The sequence below is a fragment of the Pomacea canaliculata genome, linkage group LG8 (genome assembly GCF_003073045.1).
Source record: "Pomacea canaliculata isolate SZHN2017 linkage group LG8, ASM307304v1, whole genome shotgun sequence".
In the NCBI taxonomy this organism is placed as follows: Eukaryota; Metazoa; Mollusca; class Gastropoda; order Architaenioglossa; family Ampullariidae; genus Pomacea; species Pomacea canaliculata.
Window position 1 is genome coordinate 22,954,664 of NC_037597.1, and position 25,119 is coordinate 22,979,782.

At 36.5% G+C, this 25,119-nt stretch overlaps 2 protein-coding genes across 3 annotated transcripts; both read left to right on the plus strand.

Moving 5' to 3' along the window:
* The first annotated feature begins 773 nt into the window (after positions 1-773).
* On the plus strand, positions 774-6,208 carry LOC112571223 (speedy protein 1-B-like). 2 transcript variants are annotated; one of them, XM_025250085.1, is made up of 7 exons: positions 774-1,034; positions 1,470-1,533; positions 1,669-1,755; positions 2,260-2,431; positions 2,668-2,971; positions 4,761-4,820; positions 5,110-6,208. In XM_025250085.1, exons 1-6 carry the CDS (start codon positions 860-862, stop codon positions 4,814-4,816), a joined length of 858 nt encoding a protein of 285 aa, XP_025105870.1. In that variant the 5' UTR covers positions 774-859; the 3' UTR covers positions 4,817-4,820; positions 5,110-6,208. The 2 variants fall into 2 exon arrangements, with proteins under 2 accessions (XP_025105870.1, XP_025105869.1); XM_025250084.1 differs by having other exon boundaries at positions 1,470-1,528.
* Positions 6,209-8,741: 2,533 nt separating this feature from the next.
* Positions 8,742-24,368, plus strand: LOC112571209 (multidrug resistance-associated protein 7-like). Its single transcript, XM_025250062.1, is given in 23 exon segments — positions 8,742-9,225; positions 9,692-9,907; positions 10,442-10,567; positions 10,960-11,187; positions 11,664-11,826; positions 12,292-12,473; positions 12,695-12,946; positions 13,215-13,313; positions 13,563-13,752; positions 14,001-14,231; positions 14,777-14,897; positions 15,152-15,377; positions 15,972-16,023; positions 16,026-16,186; positions 16,475-16,602; positions 16,793-16,896; positions 16,899-16,961; positions 17,943-18,103; positions 18,357-18,555; positions 18,558-18,609; positions 19,236-19,479; positions 19,793-20,043; positions 20,291-24,368. Coding segments are annotated over 22 exon segments (3,792 nt in total). The 5' UTR covers positions 8,742-8,877; the 3' UTR covers positions 20,039-20,043; positions 20,291-24,368.
* Positions 24,369-25,119: the final 751 nt, after the last annotated feature.

Below are 25,119 nucleotides of genomic sequence, written 5' to 3' on the forward strand. Positions count from 1 at the left end.
AAAACAGAAAATTGGATGGTTTCATCAAGTCCCTATTTTCAAAAACATGAACTGTACAATTACGTGACAAATAAACTGATCGTCGTAAACTCCCCGAGTGACAGCTAAGAACAAATGTTTGGCAACGTTCAGCCCTATGCCAAGGGAAGCTACTCTCACTTCACACAAGTAGGGGCCGTGTTTTTTGCGACTTGTTAGCAGACCTTTGTCACTACGCGTCCAGGCAGTCCTCGGCGATCGGAGTCGTGCTGGACACGTATCTCCCCTGCAGCGTTGCCAGGACATTCTTGTGGTAAAAAAGTGGGGAAAAGCTTTTATCTTTACAGATTTGATTTTTGGTCAAAGAAAAAACAATGTCAATAACAGATAATTTGGCTGTGGATCAGTCCCGGGCCGCGATCGTGTCTTCGGCAACGGTTGCTGACTAATGATTTCTCAAAACTGAGAATTTTCAATGAGTGTAATTTTGTTTCTTAGTTCTTGATTACGTTTAGCATTAGTGCAGCGTACTTTCTACCATTTCGTGAAAGCTGTTGGGCACACACTGTAGACACAGTGTAACTGGTTCCTGTCAAATCGGTTTGTACCCTTTCCAATTGTTCGACTCACATTAGATCTATTGCGCTTTCTAAAATGCCCGCACTCTGTCCATCGACCGTTCATTACTTTGCATGAGTTTATAGCGGATGGCTTCGAGATTCTTCATATTCAGAAACTCCAGACGCCCCTGCCATAAAATACTCAAAAAATCAAAGACTGAGCGTGGTGAGACCAGTAGGAAGGATAATTGAAAGGTAGATCAAAGCGATATCGACCTAGACGCTCCCGCGGATTTCCGTCGCCACCACACAAAAAGATAATGTTCGAATCAAGTTCGCCTATTAAATGCCAGATTCCCCAAGAAACCTTTTTTCTGACAACGCCTACAAATACGATACAGCAGAGAAAGTGTCCATTTTGGCAGAAGAAAAAACCTCGAGACTCCTGTTTTATTGTAAAGGCGAAGGAAATGAAAACATTTTTCAAACTGACTGGTAAGAAAACAAGAAAGGTCTAATTTACTGTAATAAGGATGCATTTTCATATCCCAGTGTGCTTTCCTGATTCCTTCTGGCTCTGTGTGCATGTCTGTGTGCATGTGTGCGTGTCTGATGGAATTTCTGCGGATTGTCCAGAGATTATCTTTCTGCGTGTTTAGTTGTTCGTAGCAAATATTTCTTAAAATGTCTTTTTACTAACTAACACATTTTCTTTTTGCTCATAGGTGGTACATACATGAGATGCCCATTAGAGATATCCGTTTTGTTTCTAATCATCAGTATATTTTGTTTGTTATATTACGTCAGTTCCTGCTACTTCATTCCTTTTTCAACTAACTTTTGGTCGGCTGCGCTTCCTCTTGCCTTATGTATGGAGAAAATCTAAAGTCAAAACAACTAAAACTATTCGTTTGTGTGCTTGTAAAACAGATGACGAAGTCATCCGACAATTCCTAAACAAAGACACTTGCAACAGAGTGGCTGACAAGGTAATGTTAATGTAATGCATAAATATTTTCTTAGCACTCTGGAGAAGTAATGCCAAGCTGATGTAAAAAATAGACTCTTTTTTGAAACATTAGCCTTTATTTTTGTCCATTCTTCTCATTACATCTAATCTTTATTTCAGTACCTCCTTGCAAATGGTTTTTGCGTATTTCAAGAGGGCAGATCTGTCACTTTGGGAGTATACACGCTTCAACTTCTTCATTGCTTTGTGAGTGAATCCTTTGCTGAGTCCCCCTTCCCACTCTTTTTTCTTTTTCATACTTTTTTGTGGGAGGAACAATGAATCACATATAGATGTGTTTATTTTCCTAATTTGTAGATGGACCAACGTTTATCTGTAAAGCTAAATGCAATATTATTAATATATGTAGGCACACCATATAATAAATATATATACACCATATAAAAGTGTAAGAGTTTATAACCAAGAGGCTGTCAGGCCAGTGAACGGTAGTTTACCGTGTCTAGGTGATGGCTCGTGGAAGGGAAGGGGGGGGGGAGGTTCAGCCCTTTACTCATTTCATTATAAATCAGGTAAAAACGCATAAGTGAACCTCGGGCCATCGACCTTCTCGTCCAAGTGCAATAAGTACCAAGGGGTATACATACTACATGTATACTTAGATTTATCTATCTAAGCACATTTACTTATTCGTCTCTCTCTCTCCATCTGAATACCTATGTATCGGTGTGCGTGATTGCAATATTACAGATATCTCGCCAATGATGTGGAGGAGGATGAGGAGGAAATCAAGTACGAAATCTTTCCGTGGGCTCTTGGCAAGATGTGGAAAGAAAAATATCCAAGTTTTCTCAAGAAGCGTGACAGACTGCTTCGGCAAATCGACTATAAAGCTATAGTCAGTCGACGTTGCTCAGACGAGGTACGCAGAATTGTAGCATTGTTTAGGCTTCTAACACTAAAAATATTTGTTTATATTTATCTTTCTTGTAAAAGTTTCACATTTCGTTTATCTCTCATTAAGAGTTTTTTGTTTTTTAATTTCAGCGTGAAAGTAGATTTGACATTGAAAGATCAACACACAAAAGGCAGCCTTAATTATAAAAGAATTCTGTTCATGAGCGTCATCGTCTTGATATGCTGATAACTTGTCTTTAGATTATGGCGATAGAGCCCGACCACCCACTCTGGAAACGCGAGCGTCCCATACACCATGCCGGCGCCTCGCGCAGCTACATGAGAGACCCAGAAGATGATGGGTACCCAAGAGGACCTGACCTTAGCCCACGCTACTGTCATCACTGCGATTCAGCAAGGGATAGCCAGTATGATTCTGCCAGTCCAGCAAGCCTCTCTTGGTATGTATCTTCAGGCAGTTCTTCGCCGGAGGAAGAAACTTCGCCAAGGAATAAAGTATTGGTGTCGAGAGCTCCCTTCTCTGGTTGTTCATTCGATATGAAAGGTAAGAACACTTGATTGTTAGCTAGTTCTTCATTTTCTGCCTGTCACACATACACTGTTGAATAGATGTTACATGACTTAAACCTCTTTGTACCTAGTTGGTATCTATTGGAGATATCTATTTTGTTTAATCATCAGTATCTTTCGGTTGTTGTGTCATGCCAGATCATGCTTTTTCATTCCTTTCGCGTTTTTTTAAATGCTTTCTGTCGGTCGTGCTTCCTCTTACCATCAGATGTCCAGCGAAGGACTGTTTTAGAGGGTACATGTTTTCACTCTTCACTCCTGCCCATTTCAGTCTTCTTTCCTAGATTATAGCTGCCACAGTTGGACAGTTACCTTTTCTGAGTTTTTCGTTGGTGATTACGGTTGGCTAGACATTTATCTCGAAAGGTCTTTAGTATCTGTATGTTTTTGCTGAGATCTTCCGGCATTCACTGCCACAGAGTAAGAACGAAAGGACATTATTTTGGGGGATTCTTGATTTTACATTCTTGCTTAGAACTTAAAAATTCCAGACTTTCTTTTTAGCATGGCAAAGGCTTGATTTGACCTTTAAATATCTTTGCTGTTACTAGGACTCTGCTATGGCAGATTTGAGAAAGAACTAAGATGCTTATAAAACCGTTTCTTTACATTAGCATTGCTGTGGTTTTTTTTTTAATTGTACATTTTTGACATCTTCTGTGCAACAAGTTTGCTGAAAATACATTCAGTCATATAACGATTATAAAATTTTGACAAGTACGCAGAAACATTATCAATGTGCTGATGTAGTCTCCTTTGTTATCCCCACACCTCCAAAGGTGGTACTTCCACATTAGTGGGAAGCTTATATAGACTGATGCTTGATCTGACAGCATATGTATCAATGAAGAACCGCAAGGCACTGCCAACAGACTGAGTAGGTGCACTTAGAAGAGAAAACCAGCACTTTCAAAAGCAAAATCACAGACAACTGCTCAAAGAGGTAAAAAGCTTCAAATATTTGAGATCCACCAGGTCCAAAGATGATTTAAGCAGCGGCATCAGCATAACACTTCCTGAGAAATTACTTAGAATTTTCAACCAGGAACACAAAACCCAGCTAATATGTACGGAGCACGACTACCGCCATGGTGAGATACACACACAAAAAACAGCAAAACGATCCTAGCTTGTCTAGTTGGCCTATAGGACACGGCACGACAATGTTTGAGAATGCCAAGGTGGACAGAGAAAGAACCAGCTGGCATTGTCTGACGTACCATGCAGGACTTTCATACTGAATAAGGGTCTTTGTGGCGAGCTCCATCAGCCGCAGCGCCCATTCAAATCCACCGGATCTCCCTCTGAAGACAAGTACGGAATGTACAAGGTTTACGGGATTGAATGAATACGTCCATACGAAAACGAATAAAGCTTTTTTACGTGTTAGAGAGCAAATCTTTAATTGCAATCCTGTGAGTGTCATTCTGACAGAGTGATGGGTGTCTTTAGATTTTAGTAGATGAGTTATGCTCATTTCTTGTTTGTCAAAATACACAACCTTGGCTGAACAGGTAAAGAATGGTCAAGGGCGTATACAGGTGGAGCTGTCTGTCTGCCAAGACCAACGCTTAGCCTCTTGAGAAGTTCTCCGCTGTTAGTCTCGGCGAGTAGTTAATCTCAAATGTGAATAAACCGGAAGCTTTCTTGTATCATGCCTCGTTTTAGCAGTTAACTGGAAAAAATCGTCTGCCAGCAGTCCAGGGTATTAGTTCGTGGAATGGTAGAAAGGGAAAGAAAAAAATTGTGACTTTCTGTTATAGGTTTGCAAAGGACACTTCCAACAAAGGAGGAAGTGATTCCAAGTACAGAGGAATGATGAGAAGTCTGTCTGTTTCTCGCTCTGTTGATGGTTGATATTTTCCTAAATTTTAATTCATTAATATTTTCATAGAAAAGTTGGTCAGATATCGTGCTCTCTACTGAAAGCTATGCATATTTTCTGCTAAATCATAATTACTTGTCTAATGCAAAACTAAATATTTAGTTTCAATGAATATCTTTATAACTATGTATTCATTATTAGACTGATGTCAGTATAATCACATTCCTAGATTAGACTTTTCACTATGTACTTTTCTATGAGCTTATATGATTCTTTGTATCTTTCTACAGAGAATCTCCAGATTCATTAAGGGATCACATCAACAGGCTGTAATGAATGATGGTTAAAATCTGTCTAGGTGTAGATAAAAATTTTACTGTGATAAGAATGTCCATTGCCTTTTGCATCATGCCTTTGCCACTTGCAGGATGAACTTTGTGATGTTAACCGAGAAGAATCTTGTAGGGTCAAGGAGCAGGTGGATGGTTGCTTTACACACAAACTTTCATTGAGAGACTTGAATAAGACAAAGTTCACTTCATAACCGTGCTACTGTACAGATTGCTGACTTACAACATAAAGAGCCAAGATCTTGTTGAAAATGAAATTTAAATTAATTGGTTGATAAATACTAGCATTAATTCAATGCATTTAATTATACATTTTTCTGAACTGAAGTTTCAGCAATGTTTTGTTTTGTTTTTTACCTTACCTTCAAGTTCAGCATCCAGTCAGTCATAGTCATAACACTCTCTTTAAGCAAGCATGCATTTCAAGATTATCCCATTTTTACCATTGTATGGATATATTTTCATTGGCAGGTTGATAGGTGTGTCACTAAGGTACCAATTAATGAAGAGTCAGTGCAGACTAGGACTATAGGGGAGCAGACCCCTCCCCTCTCTCCCTCCTCGTCACCTCCTTGAAATGGGCTCAGACCTATTCAATAAAAATTTTTAAATTTCTCTTTCTTCACTTTGCATGTAGTACAGTTTCAGAGCATGTAAAGGGGAACACATTAACTGAATAAAAAAATATTCATCAACACAAGGGATTTTTTAATTCTCTTTACTAGCTTCATGAAGTTAGGGCTAAATATGGTGTTCAAATTGTTACACTGGCAAAATAAGTTTTTCCTAATGTTGAAATAACTGTCCTCTGAGTTTGTTTGTTTTATATCTAGTCCAGGGTGATGTTTTCAGTAACCATTTGCAGTTATCTTTAGAATTTAAATAGCCCTGAATCGATTGCATCTTAATTCTAAAGACTCGATTGAAATTATTGCCATGTAGATATAGTGTATATGAAAGTTATCTTTAAAAGTTCTTTGCAGTTAATGTTGACTAATGTGCATTGTGGAAAATAAAGTAAATAATAGTCTCTTAAGCATTTGATTGTTAATGTATTTTCATGGTTTCATAGTTTGCTTTACAAACATACACAGTTTGCAATGTGTATTTAATACGGTGGCTAAGTATGAAGTAATTTCTTACAAAAAGAACATCAACATAGCTGTGAGTACATAAAGAAAAGGCATGATTGCATTTAATCGATAATACTGTGTTGTGTAATCGGTATCAACAATCACAATCGTGGGCGGGATATCAATCTGAAAAGATTTGTGACTCCAGTCTATCGGTAAAGGGTGGGGGTAATGGTGGTAATTTCGCCTGGGACGTTTTGGTGCAAAGACGATGTGATCTTATACTTGAGACGTACGTATGGTCATGGCGGCGGTGACTGGTCATTTCCACCCTAGACCATATCGTTGCAGCCATATCTACCACTGCCTGAGTTACATATGATATGGTCGTAGCATGACCATATCGTCCCAACATCGTAAGCCTAATCGATCACCGATGACACAAGTAGCAATTAACGTCAATAACTGTTAAGTTGTTCGAACACAAATACGTGTATATATATATCCTAACCTGCAAATCCGAGCCCACTTTTTTTTTTTTTTTTTTTTTTGAAGTGCCATTAAACACTGAACTAAATGAAAGCTGTAACAGAAAGACGTTTACGTGAGTATAATTAGTAGCCCGATGCTTAATTAAGAAAATCAAATCTACACTCTATACCTCTTTCTTCAATCACAAGGTCCTGTGTCACGGATGATAAAATCACTTCCGGTGTAGTATTCAACAAATAATGACTCCCATTCCCCTTAATCCCACTGTCTGTCGGCTTGAATTTCAACAATATGCTTAAATTTTCACCACAAATTATGTGGATCAGCAAGAGTGGACCCTTACAACTACAAGGTAAGGACGTGAGACTAAAAACAGTGTACGATATCGTTGCATATGCTCCCATTCATTTGATGGTAAAGTTTGTCGTCTGCTTACGTGCCCGGAAGTAGATATCCCTCGAGCACAGAAACAGTATCCTAATCGAAGCAAAAGCATATTTCTTCAGCCCTCCAATATTATTCAAGGCTGAGATTGGGTTGTATTGAGTGAGTGACGAATAATGCAGTAATATTATTTTTCAACTAGCCTACGAAGAATACAAGGATTTTTTTTTCATCTATCTATGATGTAAATAATGTGGCCGAAGTTCTCCATCACTTGTGTTGTTACTTAGAGTAACGCCAAACCACGGACGTGTAAGCAAAGAGGATACCTTTGGTGTAAGTTCGTGGGTAAACTAATAAATCTGCGTTGGATGCAAATCATAACAATAACGGCTTATAAACCATCAATCGCTTAAAAATTTTAGTTTCTGTAAATAGGCATGCAGTTTGATTTTAAGCACGTTCGGAACTATTTGTTTGACAATACGTCTTTTGCAAAGGTAACAAGTAGATTTTTATGATGTGATGATTTTGTGACATACTTTGTATCTGATGGCATAATATTTTTTGCAAATATAGTCGATATGAATAGAGCGAATGAAAAGCTCCAGGCAGTCACGAAAATACATAATTTTAGAATGTGTAATTATTCAGTTAATTATAACAAGATTGCATTGGCAATATTTCAGCATGGAAAATCAACAGTAGGAATTAAGATGTGACAGATAAACTGAATTATCATAGAATCTGAATTTATGAGATGAACACAAAAAAATTAGTGTTTATTGAAAGCAGTTCATCCAGAAGTAAATTATAATTTATTCATGTTCAAAATTTTCAGAGACAAAAGCACAAAAGATCAGAAAACAGCACCACATCATCATGGCAACATGGAAATGGGAGCAACTTTGTGGACATAATGATAACTTTACTGCTTGGTCAAACAATGACTTTGGTCATTGCTTTGAGCAACTTGCTATTCTGTGCCCTGTTTACATCTTTCTTATGATAACTAGTGTGTACTTCGCAGCACAGTCTCAGCGACATGTGTATGGTACTTTACTCCAAGTCAACTGGATGTGGCTTTTGGTTGTGAGATTCATCATTTGTTTTTGCTTAGCCATCATTCCATTATGTCATCTTGTGGTGTCTCATTTCTTGCTCGTTGTGGAACTAAGTACAGCAGACTATGTACAGTGTGGTATTATTGCAAGCACATGGCTGCTACATGCTCTATACATTTGGAAGCTCAGGTACTTGCATAAAGTTAGTATACGAGGGCCAAAATGTATGCTTTTATGCCTGTTACTTATTGCTACTGCTGAGGCCTTTCACACTAGATCAGTAATTATTAACAATCTGAAGAAGCCAGAAGAAGGTTATGAAGCAGAAGAATATTCAACATATGTGTCAGTGGTTTTTTTACTGTGCTATGTCCTCCTCTTGATTCCTAACCCAAGACGACTGTACAGAACAAATCCTCTATCAGGAAATGTGAACTATGACAGCCAGGAAACCGAGACTCTTACATGGGATCAGATACGATCATATGGAGCTATAACAGATGGACGTACTGAAGAGGATGAAACTGTAGCTGAAAAAGGTGTAAACTGTCTGTCCTGGCTTACCTTTTACTGGGTACAAAAGCTGATGGTTAGAGGAAGCAAAGGAAAAATTGAAACAGTTAATGACCTATATGAACTTCCTGAGAGATTGAACACTAAAGCTACTGAAAGTAGATTCCGTAATATCCTGAATGAGAGAAACAGTATATCAGACACCCACAGGAACTGCAGACCATGACCATGCTTCCACAAACGAAACAGAAGTAAACTTCAGAGGCATTGGTTCAAAAGTGTATAGTCCAAGGACTCTTTTCCAAGCTTTAAATGCAGCATTTGGTTGTGAATACTATTCTTTGGGAATCCTAAAACTTCTGGCAGATTGCTTTGGTTTTGCAGGGCCAATATTGCTAAATTATTTTGTTAATTTTATTGAGAAGAAATCAGAACCTGAATACCATGGTTACCTGTATGCTCTTGGTCTACTGATGTCTACTTTCCTGGGAACTATTTGCTCAACACAGTTTGATTATCACTCTCAGGTAAGTGATTCTATAGATGCTAAACGTAAACTAAGCATTTAGCAGCAAGAGGAAGCAGAACGTGAACATTTAGAAAACAAGACACCACAATATGTTTAAGAAAAACTAGACAGGAAAGTCAGCTTATAATGTAATGAAACTAAAGATGCAAAGTACCAATACAGTCTTTTATAGAGGATTAGCAGAGAAGACATCACAAAAAGTTTTCAACTCTTCTCTGAATATTGATGAGGCCTAGTGGAAACAATAATCAGCATGCATGCTTGCACATCAACATTTTTATACATAAATACATTTTATAAATGCGCTAGCTATGAGTGTCATATGGTTTACCAATATTAGTTTTAGATGCTAATAATTATTAGTTTTATTCTTTTATTAGTGTTCTTTCATGTTTATGTTAATATTTAAGGACTGTCACTTGATATTCATGAAAAATTAATTTTTTTTTTTTTCGTTGTTGCAGGTGGTTGCTTTCAAAATGAGATGTGCTATTATCACCACAGTCTACAGAAAAGCCTTGACAGTCAGCAGTGTAACACAGTCACGTTTCAGTACAGGCGAGGTGGTCAACTTTATGAGCACAGACACTGACCGCATTATCAACTTTTGCCCAAGCTTTCATGCATTTTGGAGCCTACCTTTTCAGATTGCTGTTTCTTTATATCTTCTTTACAATCAAGTAAATGTGTTAATATGTTAGATAAATTTCCAAACTATTTTATAATAACAATGTTTAAGACATTTGAGAGAATGGCTTATGTTAACAACAATAGCAACATACATTTTAAATTATTCAGTCCTGATTCAGCTTTTATATAAATATTTAAAATAGAATTGTACCTTCTTTGTGGGAACATGTGCATATTTATGTGGGCAATTGTGAGAAAGAAAAGTTTTTATGCAATTAGGGTTATTCACAATAATTTTCAATAATAGCCAAGCATTTAGAGGACTTGTCTGAACCAGCCTAGAGGTGCATTCAATACCTTGCTGTATTGTAGCCGTAGTTGCTACTTGAAAGTTGTTACATTTCTGCATTTTAAATTAGGTATTTAAATGATTATTAGCAGTCACTGTCCCATATCTCTTGTTCACTATTTAAATGTTTGCTTTTATACCTTTTGTTTCTGCTTTTAAAGAAGGTGGAAAATGAAAACCAAACCCAACCAGCTTTGGAAATACTATTATTATTTTTGTCCCATGCTTCTTACAGGTTGGGCTAGCATTTCTGGCAGGGCTTGCATTTGCAGTGCTGCTAATTCCCATTAATAGAAAGATAGCTATCAAGATTGGAGATTTGAGCACATGCATGATGTCTCAGAAAGATGCCAGAGTCAAAGTAAGTTATGACAGATTTCAATTCTTAATTTATTGTAGTTTTTCAAGAAGAAAAAAGAAATTTATACTAATGTCATTTCGGTTTCTTGTTATAAGGAAGCAGCATTTACTATCTAGTTTCTGTATTTTATTTAAATATTAATTACAATCATTCAGCAAAATTCTAGAGAATAAATACAAAAACTGATTACAACCTGGATTTAAAGACATTATCTCCCCCTGGCTTGTCATATGCTTAGAACTTTGAAGATTTTCTTCTATGGTAACTTTTAACTCTGAAGTGTGGTATGTCATAGTGTTATGTGTTTGTGTTAGATCTGCTTTGAATTTCACAGTTGTTTATGGAATAATGTTTGAGAAAGATCTTGCTTTTTCTTACTGCTGTCATTTTAGCTGATGAATGAGATGCTTCAAGGAATCAGGGTCCTGAAGTTTTATGCTTGGGAAGACCACTTCACAGAAAGAATCAATCATCTCAGGGAGAAGGAGTTAAAGAGCCTAAAAGGTCGCAAATACCTTGATGCTTTGTGTGTTTATTTCTGGGCCACCACACCAGTTCTTATCTCTATCCTCACCTTTACTACCTATGTCCTGCTTGGTCACCAGCTGACTGCTGCTAAGGTACAGCTAAGCTACCTCATGTTGTTAGAGGGTTTTTAAAAAATATTAATAGATCCTATTTGGACACATATAGGATTCTTAGCTATGCTAAATATTGAGGCACTGAAAAATGGCTTGTGAAAGATCCATTGTAATTTTTAGCAATTTGAAAGAAATAAAAGACTTTGCAGAGTGCATCATTTTACAGCGGTATATAGTACAATATTAAATGAAAACGTGACTTGCACTCTTTCGAATTAGATGCAGCAAAAGAAGGAATCAAATTATTATCACCAGATCTTATGATTTTTTTCAATGTTCACTGTTCAGTTTTTAGAAGCATGTAATATAACTATACATTTCCATAGTTTTATTAATTTGCAAGAGAGTCCTAGAAAATTTTATTTATTTATTGTTTTCAAGGATATGCAAACTTTGAATTATTATATTTTTGTATACATGTAAAATATATATATATGCTTTGTCTCATTGTGCAGGTTTTTACCAGTCTCTCCTTATTTCTTATGCTCATTTCTCCACTGAATGCTTTCCCATGGGTAATCAATGGGCTTGTGGAAGCCTGGGTCTCACTGAAACGTGTTGAGAACTTTTGCAGCCTCAGAGAAGCAGATCTTCAATATTATTACTCGCCCATGACTGGTACATCTTTGCTATTCACTTTTATAATTCTACTTTCAGCAACTCTATTCATGTTTTGTTGCTGGCTGACTTTTGGGGATTATTTGTTCATACAATCATTAACTATTGCTGGTTTTTAAATATTGATACAGAAAAAAAAACATTTAAACAATTTACAGTGTTTTGTTTATAATTCTCATTTTTAGTAAGGAAAGTTACTTAAATGTTAAATATATCTTGTTTGGTTAATGGTGTGAGTACTCAGTACGTGTACAAAAATTTATGAATCCATCATAAATAGTGTGCTCACATAAAAACGAAGCTGCTAAATCAAGAGGAAAATATAATAACTTGCCACATCCTTATATTTTGCATTTTCTGTACACAGCTTTATGACACGCTTGTCATGTCTCTAGATGTATCCCAGGAATTGTAATTTACTCTGCTGACACAATCTGTCTGTGACCTAATAGATTGTATTTGCAGATGCAGACAGTGATGTAGCTATCAGCGTCAAGGAGGGTACATTTTCATGGCGTGAATCGTCATCACAGCTAGAACAGCCAGAATCAGAAGGTGCCTATTGCGAGTCAACAAATGTGGTCTGTGGAGATGCCTACTCTGGAGGCCTTCTTCAGCTGTCTAGTATTAATGTGACAGTCAAAAAAGTAAGTATATTTTTTTGTATACAATCCTTTATTAAAGGATTCAAATGTTTCACTATATTTAAAAATGTGTATATACACATAAATACAAGTTTATTTTGATCTCACTGTGAGCCCATTCTTCAGGCTAGCAAATTCATTTTATGATTAGAGACAGACTTTTCATATATATATATCTTCAATAAATGATGAGGATGATGATTGTTTTGTCTGAAATGTCCCAGGGTCAGCTTGTGGGGATTATTGGGAAAGTAGGCAGTGGCAAAAGCTCGCTTCTGAATGCCCTGCTGGCAGAGATGAGTCGCACAGATGGCCACATATCTATTGCTGGTCTTGAAAAAGGCTTTGCTTTGGCTGCACAAGAAGCATGGATTCAGAATGCCACAATACGAGACAATATACTATTCCATTCTTCCTACAAACCAGCTCATTATGGGGCAGTCATACATGCGTGTGCGTTGACCGAAGACCTTAAGGTAAGATAACCTATTATGAGCCACCAATGCTGTAGTGGCATAGAGAACACATTACAAAGATGGTGGTTAAATATCTCTTGAAGGAAATAGTCTTGCAGCTACTTTCTATTGGATACTTTGTGAATAGATCTTTCGTAGTTCTTAACTGCTTAGTTACATGATGTGATCTGCAATAAAAAGGAGTTCATAATTGATGAAGTTGGAGCAAAACATTAATGCTATTTTCAAACTTAAATCAACTAGTTTTGATATATGTTTCATGAATTAGACTTTGCCAGCTGGGGATCAGACTGAGGTCGGTGAGAATGGTGTGACTCTTAGCGGTGGCCAGAAAGCAAGGGTTGCTTTAGCAAGAGCTGTGTACCAGGTAAAACAGTCATGAAAATGCCTTTCTTGTAGAAAAGTACTGTAACAATGGATTTATTAAATGAGGCATTCAGTTATTAACAATAATGATCAGGATCAATGAAAATCAAAGCTAGTAGTAATGACAATCACTGAAGCTTAAGAAATTGTAATTAATAAACATGTAGGGTAGAGAATGTATAAATAATAGTAAAAATAATCATTCGGGAACCAGAACAAAATTGGGGTTGCATGAATACTTTATTTTAAGGACAAGGACATCTATCTTCTGGATGATCCTCTTGCTGCTGTCGATGTCCATGTTGCAAATCATCTAATGCAGTATTGCATCATGGGACTTCTGCGGCACAAAACGTGCATTCTGTGCACTCATAATGTGCACTTTCTGGCTCATGCTGATCTTGTGCTGCTCATGGAAGATGGAAAAATTGTAAAAGCAGGTAAGCATAAATTATTTCCTTAAAAGAACAGAAACTTAAAAAAAGAAAAACTCACTATCATTCTGTAGAACAAATGAAAAATTGATAATTATTTCTTTTGACTATGTCAAAAACAATTGAAAACAGTTGTTTTGCATTAAAAAAATTTGAGGTGTTAAGTTGCATTTTCTGACAGTAGATGTGCACTTCATGCCATTTGAAAGCAAATATATTTAATGTAATCCAGAGCTTTGACCAACATATTTCAGGTCCACCCACTGAAATATTGCATACAATTGACCTTGATAAAATGGAAAAAAACCAGGAAAATAATAATCAGAAAGGAAGTGAAATGTGCATGGAAGGAGAGGAGGGAAAATTGGTGGAGAAAGAGGAAAAAGAGACAGGAGTAGTGAAAATGACTGTATACTCAGCTTATTGGAAAGCTGTGGGAATCTGCTTGTCTCCCATCATTCTTCTGGTTCTTTTTTTGATGCAAGGTAACCCTGGTGCATAGAGTTTGGTACATTTTAATTGTGTAAATTGTCATTGATATCTAAAACTCCAGCTTCTTTGCATACTTGCATGATAACTTGCAAAAAAAAAAAACCCCAAAAAACTCAAAGTATCATTTGCTCATTTACTCATGATAGGGCTTTGTTTTACCTGCTTTGCAAAAAAAAAAAATTTACTGAATAAATTTTCGACAATTTGTTAATGTTCTCTTCGTGTTTGGTTTAAAGTTAAGTATATTAAGTTTGTTTTAAAGAAAGTAAACAAGTCTGTCACAAAGCATTAACTACAGCTAATTGTCATCTATGAGTAATAAAATACGCAAGTGCTGCTGGAGTGCTTAAATAACTTAAAGTCTTTTTTTTTTCACAGTTGTAATACAAAAGAAGTTATTTATAATTTTATTTTATACAGCATTGCTAGTGACAAGTTTGATAACACTGTAGGGTTACAGCTGTAAATGAAAATATTGATATAGTAACACAGCCTGATCTTTGGTCTTGTATGAGTAACAAGGTACTGTTTTGAACAGCATCAAGGAACACAAGTGACTGGTGGCTATCATACTGGGTGTCTCACAGCAGTCAACACAATTCGTCTACAGAATTCCGTACAACAGAAGCTGCAGCTGTTTATTTCTTGTTTGGCACACGGTAAGAAAGCAGCAAAACTGTCTTTTTCCTTGATTCCTTTTGCTGTTGCACCTTACTCTGGGAATATTTTTTAAATAATAGGTGAATCAGAAGTGTTTATTCTATGACTACCTTCTTTTTTGTTCATTCTTTCCTCTGTAATTTTTTTTTTGCCCTCCCTTATGCTATTTATGTATTCAGCATTTCATAGCAAAAGCTTTGCTGTATATTCTTTTACAAAGCATAATTAACACTGGCTTTTGTTTTAAATCAAGGTATATTCCACATCATCTTTGGTTTCACCTGCCTTCAGATGATTCAACACAGCCCTTGACAAATGTCACAGCTGCAGGGGACAATGTTTCTTTTTATCTAACAGTATATGGGTGTTTAGCAGGTGCAAATTCTCTCTTTACCCTCATGAGAGCATTCCTTTTTGCCTATGGAGGTGTTTGTGCTGCTTATGTTCTTCATGGGCAACTTCTTACATCAGTATTGAAGGTAATAATAAATAAGTCAAATTTATTCAGCACATTTCTCATTAATAGAGCAGACTTAATTCCCTTTACATAAATTAAAAACAAATAACACCATAATGTAGAGCCGCATAATGTTTATAGCACTTTATTTTCTGGGTTTAATTTTGGATCACTGTTATTTGATTATATGTTATGCGTGTTAGCATACATCTTTCTTCCATGACTGACCAAAATATGATGTAGATTATGAACCAGATGAAACTAAAAAAAGAAGTGCATAGTTAAAGCTTTATGTTTACTTAACTGGTAAAAACTCTTCGATCTGTCATACCTAATAATGAATGCCTTATATTGTAACATAATCATGACTTATCTGGTAAACATCTGCACAACACAAAAGGCATGGGGAATATCTGTTTGATGTGGTCTGCAGTGTATTAGTGTAATATATTACAATATTATTTCCATAAATCTCTTTTTTCTTTCATGTATATTTCATACTGCAGGAATGTCAGATAAGTTAACTTCTAGTTAACTTCAAGCTTTTGGCTTTTGTGACATAATTTAGATACTATTGATTATTTTTTTTTAATAATTCTTTATTTTTTTTTTTAAGGCACCCATGCAGTTTTTTGATGCAACACCTCTTGGGCGCATCATCAATCGTTTTCTTCAGATGTCTATGCCATTGATGATTCACTTCCTTTTCAACTAAATATATTCCTGGCACAAATCTATGGCATCATGGGCTCTCTTGCGATCACCTGCTACAGTCTTCCTTGGTTCACCATCTGCCTTCTTCCTCTAGGTTTCCTCTATTTTAGAATACAGGCAAGTGTTTTAGGATATGTATGTACGTGTGTATATATGCATGAATGTAGAGCTTGGTAGATTAGGATTGCAATTAACTGTAACCTGTAAACTTTCTCTTTCTTTTCTTTGAAATCAACACCACTTATATTTTTAGGCTGAATTTCAATTTCGTACAAAATACAAAAGTCTTAATGAAATGTCTAAAACTAAATGTTCCATCATCAGAAATGGTCTTTAGCCTGTTTATGTTTTATCATCATATATAATTCTTGCTTCTTGGGAGCTAAATATACATGTAATTTGCAGCACTACTACCGCCACACCTCAAGGGAGTTAAAACGACTGTCAAACATTACTTTGTCACCTTTATACGCTCATTTCTCAGAATCCATTATGGGTCTTGCTACAATACGGGCGTATCGACAGACTGACATGTGAGTTAAGTGTATGCTAAATGCTCTCATCTGTGTTTTATGTCAGGGTTACTGTTTTATCTCAATCCGCATCACTTTGTGGGTTTCTTTAAACAAAATTTGCCATGAAAAAAAAAAGGTGAAACATTTTAATTGTTTTTCTTCGATGTTTATCTAAGCTGTACTTCATATGCTACTGGCATTTTTCCAGATTTCAGGAGGAAAACCAGAAGTACTTGACTATCAACCAGCGGGCTCAATTTTGCACACAGGCAGCCTCACGTTGGCTGGATCTGCGGTTACGCATGCTGGGTGTGCTATAGTGGGTGCCATTGCTTTTATTGCTGTTCTCCAGCACCATTTTCAGGGTGTGGATCCAGGTCAGTCATCATTTTTATCATCTAGCTATGATGAGTGGAGTTGTTTCATTTTTGTAAACAAACTGCTGATTGTCTTTATTAGCAGTCCATCTTAAATCTGGCTTACCTTTGCAAGCAAACCAAAAACAAAAACCCATGTAATTTCAGTGGGCTATTCATCATTATCATTGCTCCCTTAACTGGCACCAGATAGACATGGAGGAGGTCAGACCGCACATGTCGCCAGCCTGCTAGCACCTGACACAGCAGTGGTGTGGGCATGCTATTGGGCTGGACATGCAATGTTTAGCAGATCCCTCATAGGACAGCCTGTCCATTCCTTCCTGTTCACCATCCAAATTTTTGTTCTCTTTACTTCGACGTTGCTTTCCCTCTATGTATTTCTGGAGAATCATCATGGAAAGGGTTACTCTTGTAGTAACGTGACAGAATCATGCTAATTTTTTACGCTTGGTGGTGTTTGTTGTGGACCCACCATGATGGCAGCTGAGCTGCATATACAGTCATTTGTTTTGTTTCTTTTGAAGAGATTTTGAGTTGTCCTGCACTTGGTTTTGAATGCTTGGATAGCATTGTGTAAAAACAAGTGCGGAAGCAAAGTTTGTGATTAAAGATTAAGAGAGAGTGAATCTTGTAAGTATATATTTAGTAGCAATTTTGTGTTTGTATGCATGTATTCATTTTTGCATTCTTAGTGCATCTTTAGGACATTGGATGGTTTTATTCTATCACTTGTGCATTTGGTACCATGGACTGCACATAACTATGTATCTCTTAATTGCATTTATGAACATGATCATATCAAAGTTGACTTTTGTAAAAGTACTGTAATGCTGTAATCCCTCAAAATAGTCTTAGTTTTTGTTTGGGGTTTTAATTTGTATCTAGCTGTTAAAATTTCTTGGTTGACCGAGTTACTGATTCACTTTCTTTTTGATAGTGGTATATGAAGGGAATGTCTAAGAAATGTTCTGTCCCCAGGTATGATTGGTTTGGCTCTGACTTACTCATTATCTGTGACCAACCTACTGGGTGGAGTGGTCATGTCCTTCACTGAAACTGAAAAACAGCTGGTCAGTGTGGAGAGAGCAAACTATTATATCACCAACATTCCCTCAGAACGATGGACAGGCTGCCTTTTTGTAAGTATACCATGTCATTCTTGTTAATAATAAGGTTTATTTTGTTTTGTTTAGATACTAATTGAGAACATTAATACTCCTTTTTTGAAGTCTCTTAAGTACTTTATTTCTTTCAGTCTTACTGGTGCCAGATCATCTATAAACAGAATGTTTAGGTTTATATATTCCACTTCATTATTGAAAATTTTCACATTTATTATCTTCAAAGTTGCAAAGCATTTTGTTGACTAAATCAAGGCGCTTATTTTTTCAGCCACCATCAAACTGGCTAAGAGAAGGCATTGTCAAGTACAGTAATGTTCACATGAGGTATCGACCAGGTCTTCCTCATGCTTTGAATGGTGTTACATTTGAGACTGTCCCAGGAGAGAAGCTGGGCATTGTGGGAAGGACAGGATCAGGGAAATCCAGTCTCTTTCTCACACTGTTTCGTATGGCCGAAATCTCAGAAGGGTTATTTCTGTGGATGGAGTAGACCTTAGGCACCTAGATTTAAAGGACATAAGGTAAATATATATTTTCTTTATTTGATATTCTAGGAATATTTATGGTCAGCAATCAACTTTTTTTTAACCCAGCTGTGTATGAATAATAAGTAAACTAAAGACTGATGATGGTGTGTGTATATTTTGGTTCATTGTAAAATTATGCTGACACATAATAAGCACGTAAATGTTGAAATACATAAACTTTTCCCTTGTTGGAAGGAAAAGTAGCAGGAGGAGAATAGTTTTAGTCTGGATTACTAAAGCATTTAAAGTTTGTGATAAACATGCTCCATATTAATCACCTTTAAGAAAGTGAAGGTAGGTCAAAGTAAAAGGCTTGTAAAAATCCAACATTTAAAAGAAGGGTACATTTGTATCTGAGGGGCGCCTGGTTGCGTAGTGGTTAAAACACTTGCTTGTCACCACTGCAGTGAACGGCTCAGGGTTCAGATCTCGTCTTGGGACACTCTATGTATATGACACTTGTCTGCATGCCTGGGCATCACGGGTTTTCTCCAGGTACTGGTTTCCTCCCCCTCCATCTCCCCTCGAAGTGAGAAATGCACTTTCATACTAAATAAACCAACCAACCAACCTATAAAACAATGAATTTGGCTCTGAACAGCAGTTTGTTAATATTTCAGGTCAAGATTTGCCATCATTCCACAAGATCCATTCTTGTTCAGTGGCTCTGTGAGGCTTAATCTTGATCCAACAGGCTCACATACAGATACCCAACTTCTTGCTGTGCTTGAGCGCTGTCACCTGGATGTCGTCGTTCAACGACTGGGTGGCTTGGAGTCAGATGTGGGAGAAAGGGGTCAGCTCTTTTCAGTAGGCCAGAGGCAGCTCCTTTGTTTAGCCAGAGCTCTGTTGACTAAGGCCAAGGTACATTGAACATTGTTAAAATCAAAATCAGAACTTGCCTTTTTCTGTATATTTCTTTCAGACAAGACCAGTCCTATTCAGTGTTTGAGGGTAATTAAAAAAATTAATGAAAAAGAAAATGCTCTATTAGGACACATCCCTTGTTTAAACAGATAAGATATTTGAACATGATTAACATCATGTACTTGTATTGCTAAATGGAGATGAAATTTGTATCCTGAAGCTGAAAAATTGGACATATTGCAGATATGTGATAAAATTATTTATATCATTATTTTATTATTGTAACTAAGGGTTGGAATTCAAACCACAGGTGTTGTGCATTGATGAGGCCACAGCCAGCGTAGACCAGGAGACTGATGCTCTGGTGCAGACCACCATACGGCATGAGTTTGCCTCGAGTACTGTGCTCACCATTGCACACCGTATCAATACTGTTCTTGATTCCCATCGTATCCTGGTCATGAAAGATGGTGCTGTGGCAGAGCTGGCACCACCATCTGAACTGCTACAGAACCCTGATTCTCTGTTTTCTCGATTGATTCATAGCCAGCATTAAACAAGGTAAGGCTTAATCTTGAAAATTCTTTTCAAATGAAAACTGATATTTAAAGAGGATAAAACAGGGCTAAAACAAGATTAAATACAAATACTGACACAGGTGTGGTATCTGCCTTATTCTTCTAACAACAAAACATATATCACAGTGAAATATAACCATTGTAGTAGTTGTTTTAGATTCAAGAGTATCATATACTTCTTGTACTTGTTCACATACTTCTACAACAATGACTTTTTGTGTGTCTAACAGCTCAAGTTTATGGAGGACTGAGGACAGTGTTGGTACAAGAAAGTTTACCTACAACACGAGAGCTCTGCCTCATATAGTGATACCCAAGTGGTGTTTGATGTGTTTTACATGAGACTGCCAAAAAATGGGGAGCTGAGCACTTTGATTGATTTAATCTACACTCAAGTCCTTTATTGGACATTGCTCTGGGAATAAGAGAAATGTTGAAAAATGACAGATGAACAGAACAAAGATTGATGTAGGCTGGAGCAACAGGTGTAGTAGCTGTTCCAAAAGGACTTGTGATTCCTTCTCAGGAGACTGTTTATGATCATCCAGTGCTGGATATCAGATGCCATCTTGCATTGAACTGCAATGCTTGTATGCGGCAGGCTGCAAAGAATTATGGGGGAACTGTACAGAAAATTGTTCGTGTAATACCTCTATTTTTGCATCAGTGACAAAGGATGTGCTGCAGGATACAAGCTACCCATGTGTAAAGACGTTTTCAGCAATTTTTCACATGGTCCAAACAGTAGCAGCATGAGTCAACAACATGCAACATCATAACAGAAGACTGTCCAATGGGCTGCAAGCCTAGTTATACAGGAAATTATTGTAATGATTCCTTCAGATCTGTTACCTGTGTACACATGGCTTGAGTTCTAATGACACACGTTACAACTGTACAGAAAACAGTCCTTCTAACATCTATGATGGCAGTGTGAGACAAGGTGTGCTGCAGAATATCATTACCTTTTTTTTAAAAGAAGCTTGCAATAGAGGATCATTTGGCCTCAACTGCAACATGTGACAACTGTTCTGAGGGAACAATGTGCAACAGGAGACTGTTGAGGGTTGCAAATCTGGATATCAAGGAGTTTTCTCTAATCAAGTCTCATCACTTCCATCTGACAACAGAGGGAAAGATTCAGGCAGTCTGGGTTCTGCTGTTGGAGCAATTGGCAGAAGTATTGGTTGCTGTGTTGCTGGTCTTTTTTGTTTGAGGCGAGGATGTGTGCATTTTATTCATAAGCTATCGATAATGCTGAGCACCCTGTAAACAACGCACAGCTACCGGCTTCTCACAGCCATTGCAGACAGTTTCTAATCCAGACTCTCCTTCAAGCTCAACTGTCCTAGAGCCTGTAGATTTCCTTCTTTAAGAGTTGATTTTCATTGTACATGTATTATATTTGTGTTTCTGGAACATTTGCTCTTACAACACTGTATTCAATTGAGACCAGTCAGTCCTGAAAAAATATGAAGTGAATTATGTTGCTTTAAATTTGTGTGTGTATGTGAAGTGCCTTGTGCTTGCCCATAGAGCAGGGATAAGTATACAAGCGAACTTTATTATTGTTATTTCTTTGAAGGTTTGGGGTTTTTTTTTTTCCATTTGTTGTGCATTGTGAATGTTTGGGCTGATAAGATGGATAGATGTGTTTGAATATAATTTTTTTTCTTAAAAGTACCATGGGGGGTGGGGAATAACTGGTCAGCAGTGAAAAAAGCATTTCCTAAGACTGACCTGAGTAGAATATTTTTTCAAGGACTGAACTGGTTTATCAGAAACTACTACTCTTATAGATCAAATGACTACCAATAACTTTCCGATATCCAATAACTTTTCCAGTCAAAAAATACAAGCCATTGAACACTGCAATTCTCACCTGGTTTTTGGAAAGACATGTCACAAAGTAGACACCTCATTAGTAAAAGTTCAAAGCTGGCAACCCTGGTGATCAACCTTCGCCCATTGCTTCCATTTGACCTAACTGGTACTTCAGCTCCCTCCACTGGATCGAATCCATCATTTCTTGTCAGAGGATTTGGCCATTAACCTATCAGTCACTTTGAACTTAATTTCATGTTATCTTTTAAGGTAAAGGATCTGGTATTCTTGTGGTATGATGAAGATCAGTCAATTCTCATTTTGCAAAAGTGCTTTACTAGTTAATATTTATGGCTCTAATGGCACATGAAGTGGTGTAACTTTTGTTATTTGGTGTCCCACGTATGTATGAGTTTGAAGAGTCATGATTTTATTTTAATATTTGAGGATAAATTTTTTGTATATTCATTTGAGATTGGCTTGAGAGATGATAAATGAAGGAGTGTACATATTAAAGCATTTTTGCTTGTGTGATTTTTAGAGAAATACCTCAAATTATTGTTTGTTATTGTCAGCTATGGCATCATAAGCACTAACATCACCGTTTCTCATTTTCCAGAACAAAAGGAACAAAAAAAGCAATCAAGGTCTCTTGCTGTTTCTTCTAATTTATTGAAGATTGTACAGATGCTTTTTTAAAGTAAAAGAACTCAAACATCCACTTAACAGCTTGAAGAACTCTGTCCTGAAAAGCAGCATTGCTTCATCTATTTACAAAACTGGAACTAAAGTCCCTGATGGAAATCATAGATTGTTAGGTATGGTAATTGACTTATAAACATTTAGCTCATTTTTTTGTTGTTTTTTAATTGTGTAATTTGATGTCTGTCATAATTCTTGATCATACATACCAGTGAGAATGATACAAAAATGCTGTCTTTAAAAACTGTTGTTCTTCAGCAAATTCTATCAAGATTATTATGTGTAGGAGTTACGAAGGTTTCAAAGAATGTGTTGGTAATGGCTGACATGTAGGTATTTTTTTCTATTTTTAACATTTAATCTAGTCAAGAAGTGCATATTGCTAATTATTTATTAATTATTTCATCAAATTATTATAAATTATTTTATTTATTATCAAATTTTTATGAATTATAGTTATTAAACCTAGATGTGAGATCAGTTACTATAAACATCTAAGCCCAGCTTATTATACAACTTTACAAGCTGTAGGCATAGAGGCCTACAGGGTTTGATTACTTTTGATAACGCTTTAGCTCTGTTAGCTTACCTTTTTATAATGTCACTTGTTTAAGATCGTATATTTGTGTGGAGCTGTATGCCAGATGTATCAAACTGAACATTTCATAATATTAATGCTGTTTTATAGCAGAGTCTTGATAAGTACCAAAGTAAAAGGAAAATATTTGAGAATCAGTAACTAGAATGGTGTACAGAGATAAGGAAAAAATAACAATCGTGGCCAAAGTTGAAGATCATTTTCTTAATCTTCGGAATGCAAGTGGTATGCTTTACAGCAGAATGTACTTTGCATGAAGGGCCAAAATACCATATTGGTCATTTTGTATTTTATGGAACTTGAAGGAAGTTGGCTTTCATTTATTCTTGACCTAATTTTAGCTTCATGAAAGGTCTAAAGCAGGGTCAGCAATAGCAGAAAGACAGACATGTGATGTTCTAATCATGTAATTTTCATGGAAAAGGCAGATGTTGCATTCTATATTCTTTGACACTTTATCTTTGACCTTAAAATGTGCACCTACAGTTATGAGGTAACTGTTTTCTAATAATATCGCATTTTTGCAGTTGACCTTAATTTTTGTTTCTTTTAGTGCACATTGCCAAGGAAAGTTGTTTACAAGATGAAAGATTCAGAACACGGATGTGTACACACACATACACAAATGGCCATGCCTAAATAGAATATATTTTTTTATATTTGTGCAATAATTGAAATGAACAAAGATTATTGTTGTTTAGAGCACTATATATAGTTTGTAAGATAAAAAAAACAAAGGAATGAAGTAAAATGCAGAAGATCAGGATAAACTGTGATCAATGCAATCAACAAGCAAAAGTATGACAATGATATAGTATTCAGAGCTATTTTATGTCTCTTTTTTTTTTTCTATCTTTCGATACTTTGTTCTTCTGATTATTTTCTCTCAGTATGCAAGATCATGGTAATATCAAATGTTCAATTGTTGTCTTCATCAGTGACCATGTGATCTGTCTGTTATCCTTTTATTTGCTCATTATATGGGCTCTTCCTGTCACTGAAAACACATTAATGAGAATGCTAATATGTTTTTGGCTCTTTATTTATACAGTTCAGGTGAAGTCAAGACATATCTTATTGTCCTGTTCATGGTATCGCTGTTTTATTAGTATTTTTGCTTGTGTGGCTGATTTTTTCCATTTTCACTGGCCTCTTGTTTTACTGCAATAAACATTGTACTTTTATTTTGCTTGTCAAAATTGGTTAGCCTTATTTGAGACATCTCTAAACAAAGTTATTCATCAGCTTTGGCATCTTTTAATTTTTACTTTATAAATTTTTTATTACATACTGATATAAAGAAGTAAAACATTAGTACATGATAATTAGATTAATGTTTTTAACATATGAGCTATTCTAGAAGTGCACATTATTATTATTAATTAAGACCATTTGGCTTGAAATATAAAGCACCATATATAGATGTTTTCATTTTTGGCCTGCAGAAATTACACCGGCAGTTATGAGGTAGTTGTTTTAGAGCATTTTACAATTGCCACCTGCAGGTGGTGTATGCTTCATATGTGACTAACTTAATCCTTACCCTGTTACCGAAGTCTGCAGAACACTGTGCTGAATGGCTTATTAAAATTTCGTTCACCTCACATTGAAAAAAAAATTACAGGCCTCCGCCTCACCTCACCATCCCATCAAAAGAAGACTTACATTAAAACGATACAGTATGCATTATTTGTCGGGTACATACCTATCTACCCTCTATATATATATACCTTCAGTCATGAACCTGCACGTGCTGAGCCTGTAATTTATATTTAACAGAACAGCGAAATGTACTTGTCGATCCTCTGTAGCCTTACCACAAAATTCTGTCAAACTGTCAAAGACAAACTCTGCCTGCAATATTCCTTCTCCACCACCCCGGCCCCACCCAGCACACCCAGTAGGCGTCCATAGTTACAGCAGTTGCTATCTGAC

Bases quoted from the DNA above. Each gene is read 5' to 3' on its own strand.
- LOC112571223 (XM_025250085.1), top strand. From the start codon at position 860: ATGTTCGAATCAAGTTCGCCTATTAAATGCCAGATTCCCCAAGAAACC. The intron at 1,035-1,469 runs GTAAGAAAACAA...CTTGTAAAACAG, and splicing joins AACATTTTTCAAACTGACTG to ATGACGAAGTCATCCGACAA. The intron at 1,756-2,259 runs GTGAGTGAATCC...GCAATATTACAG, and splicing joins TTCAACTTCTTCATTGCTTT to ATATCTCGCCAATGATGTGG.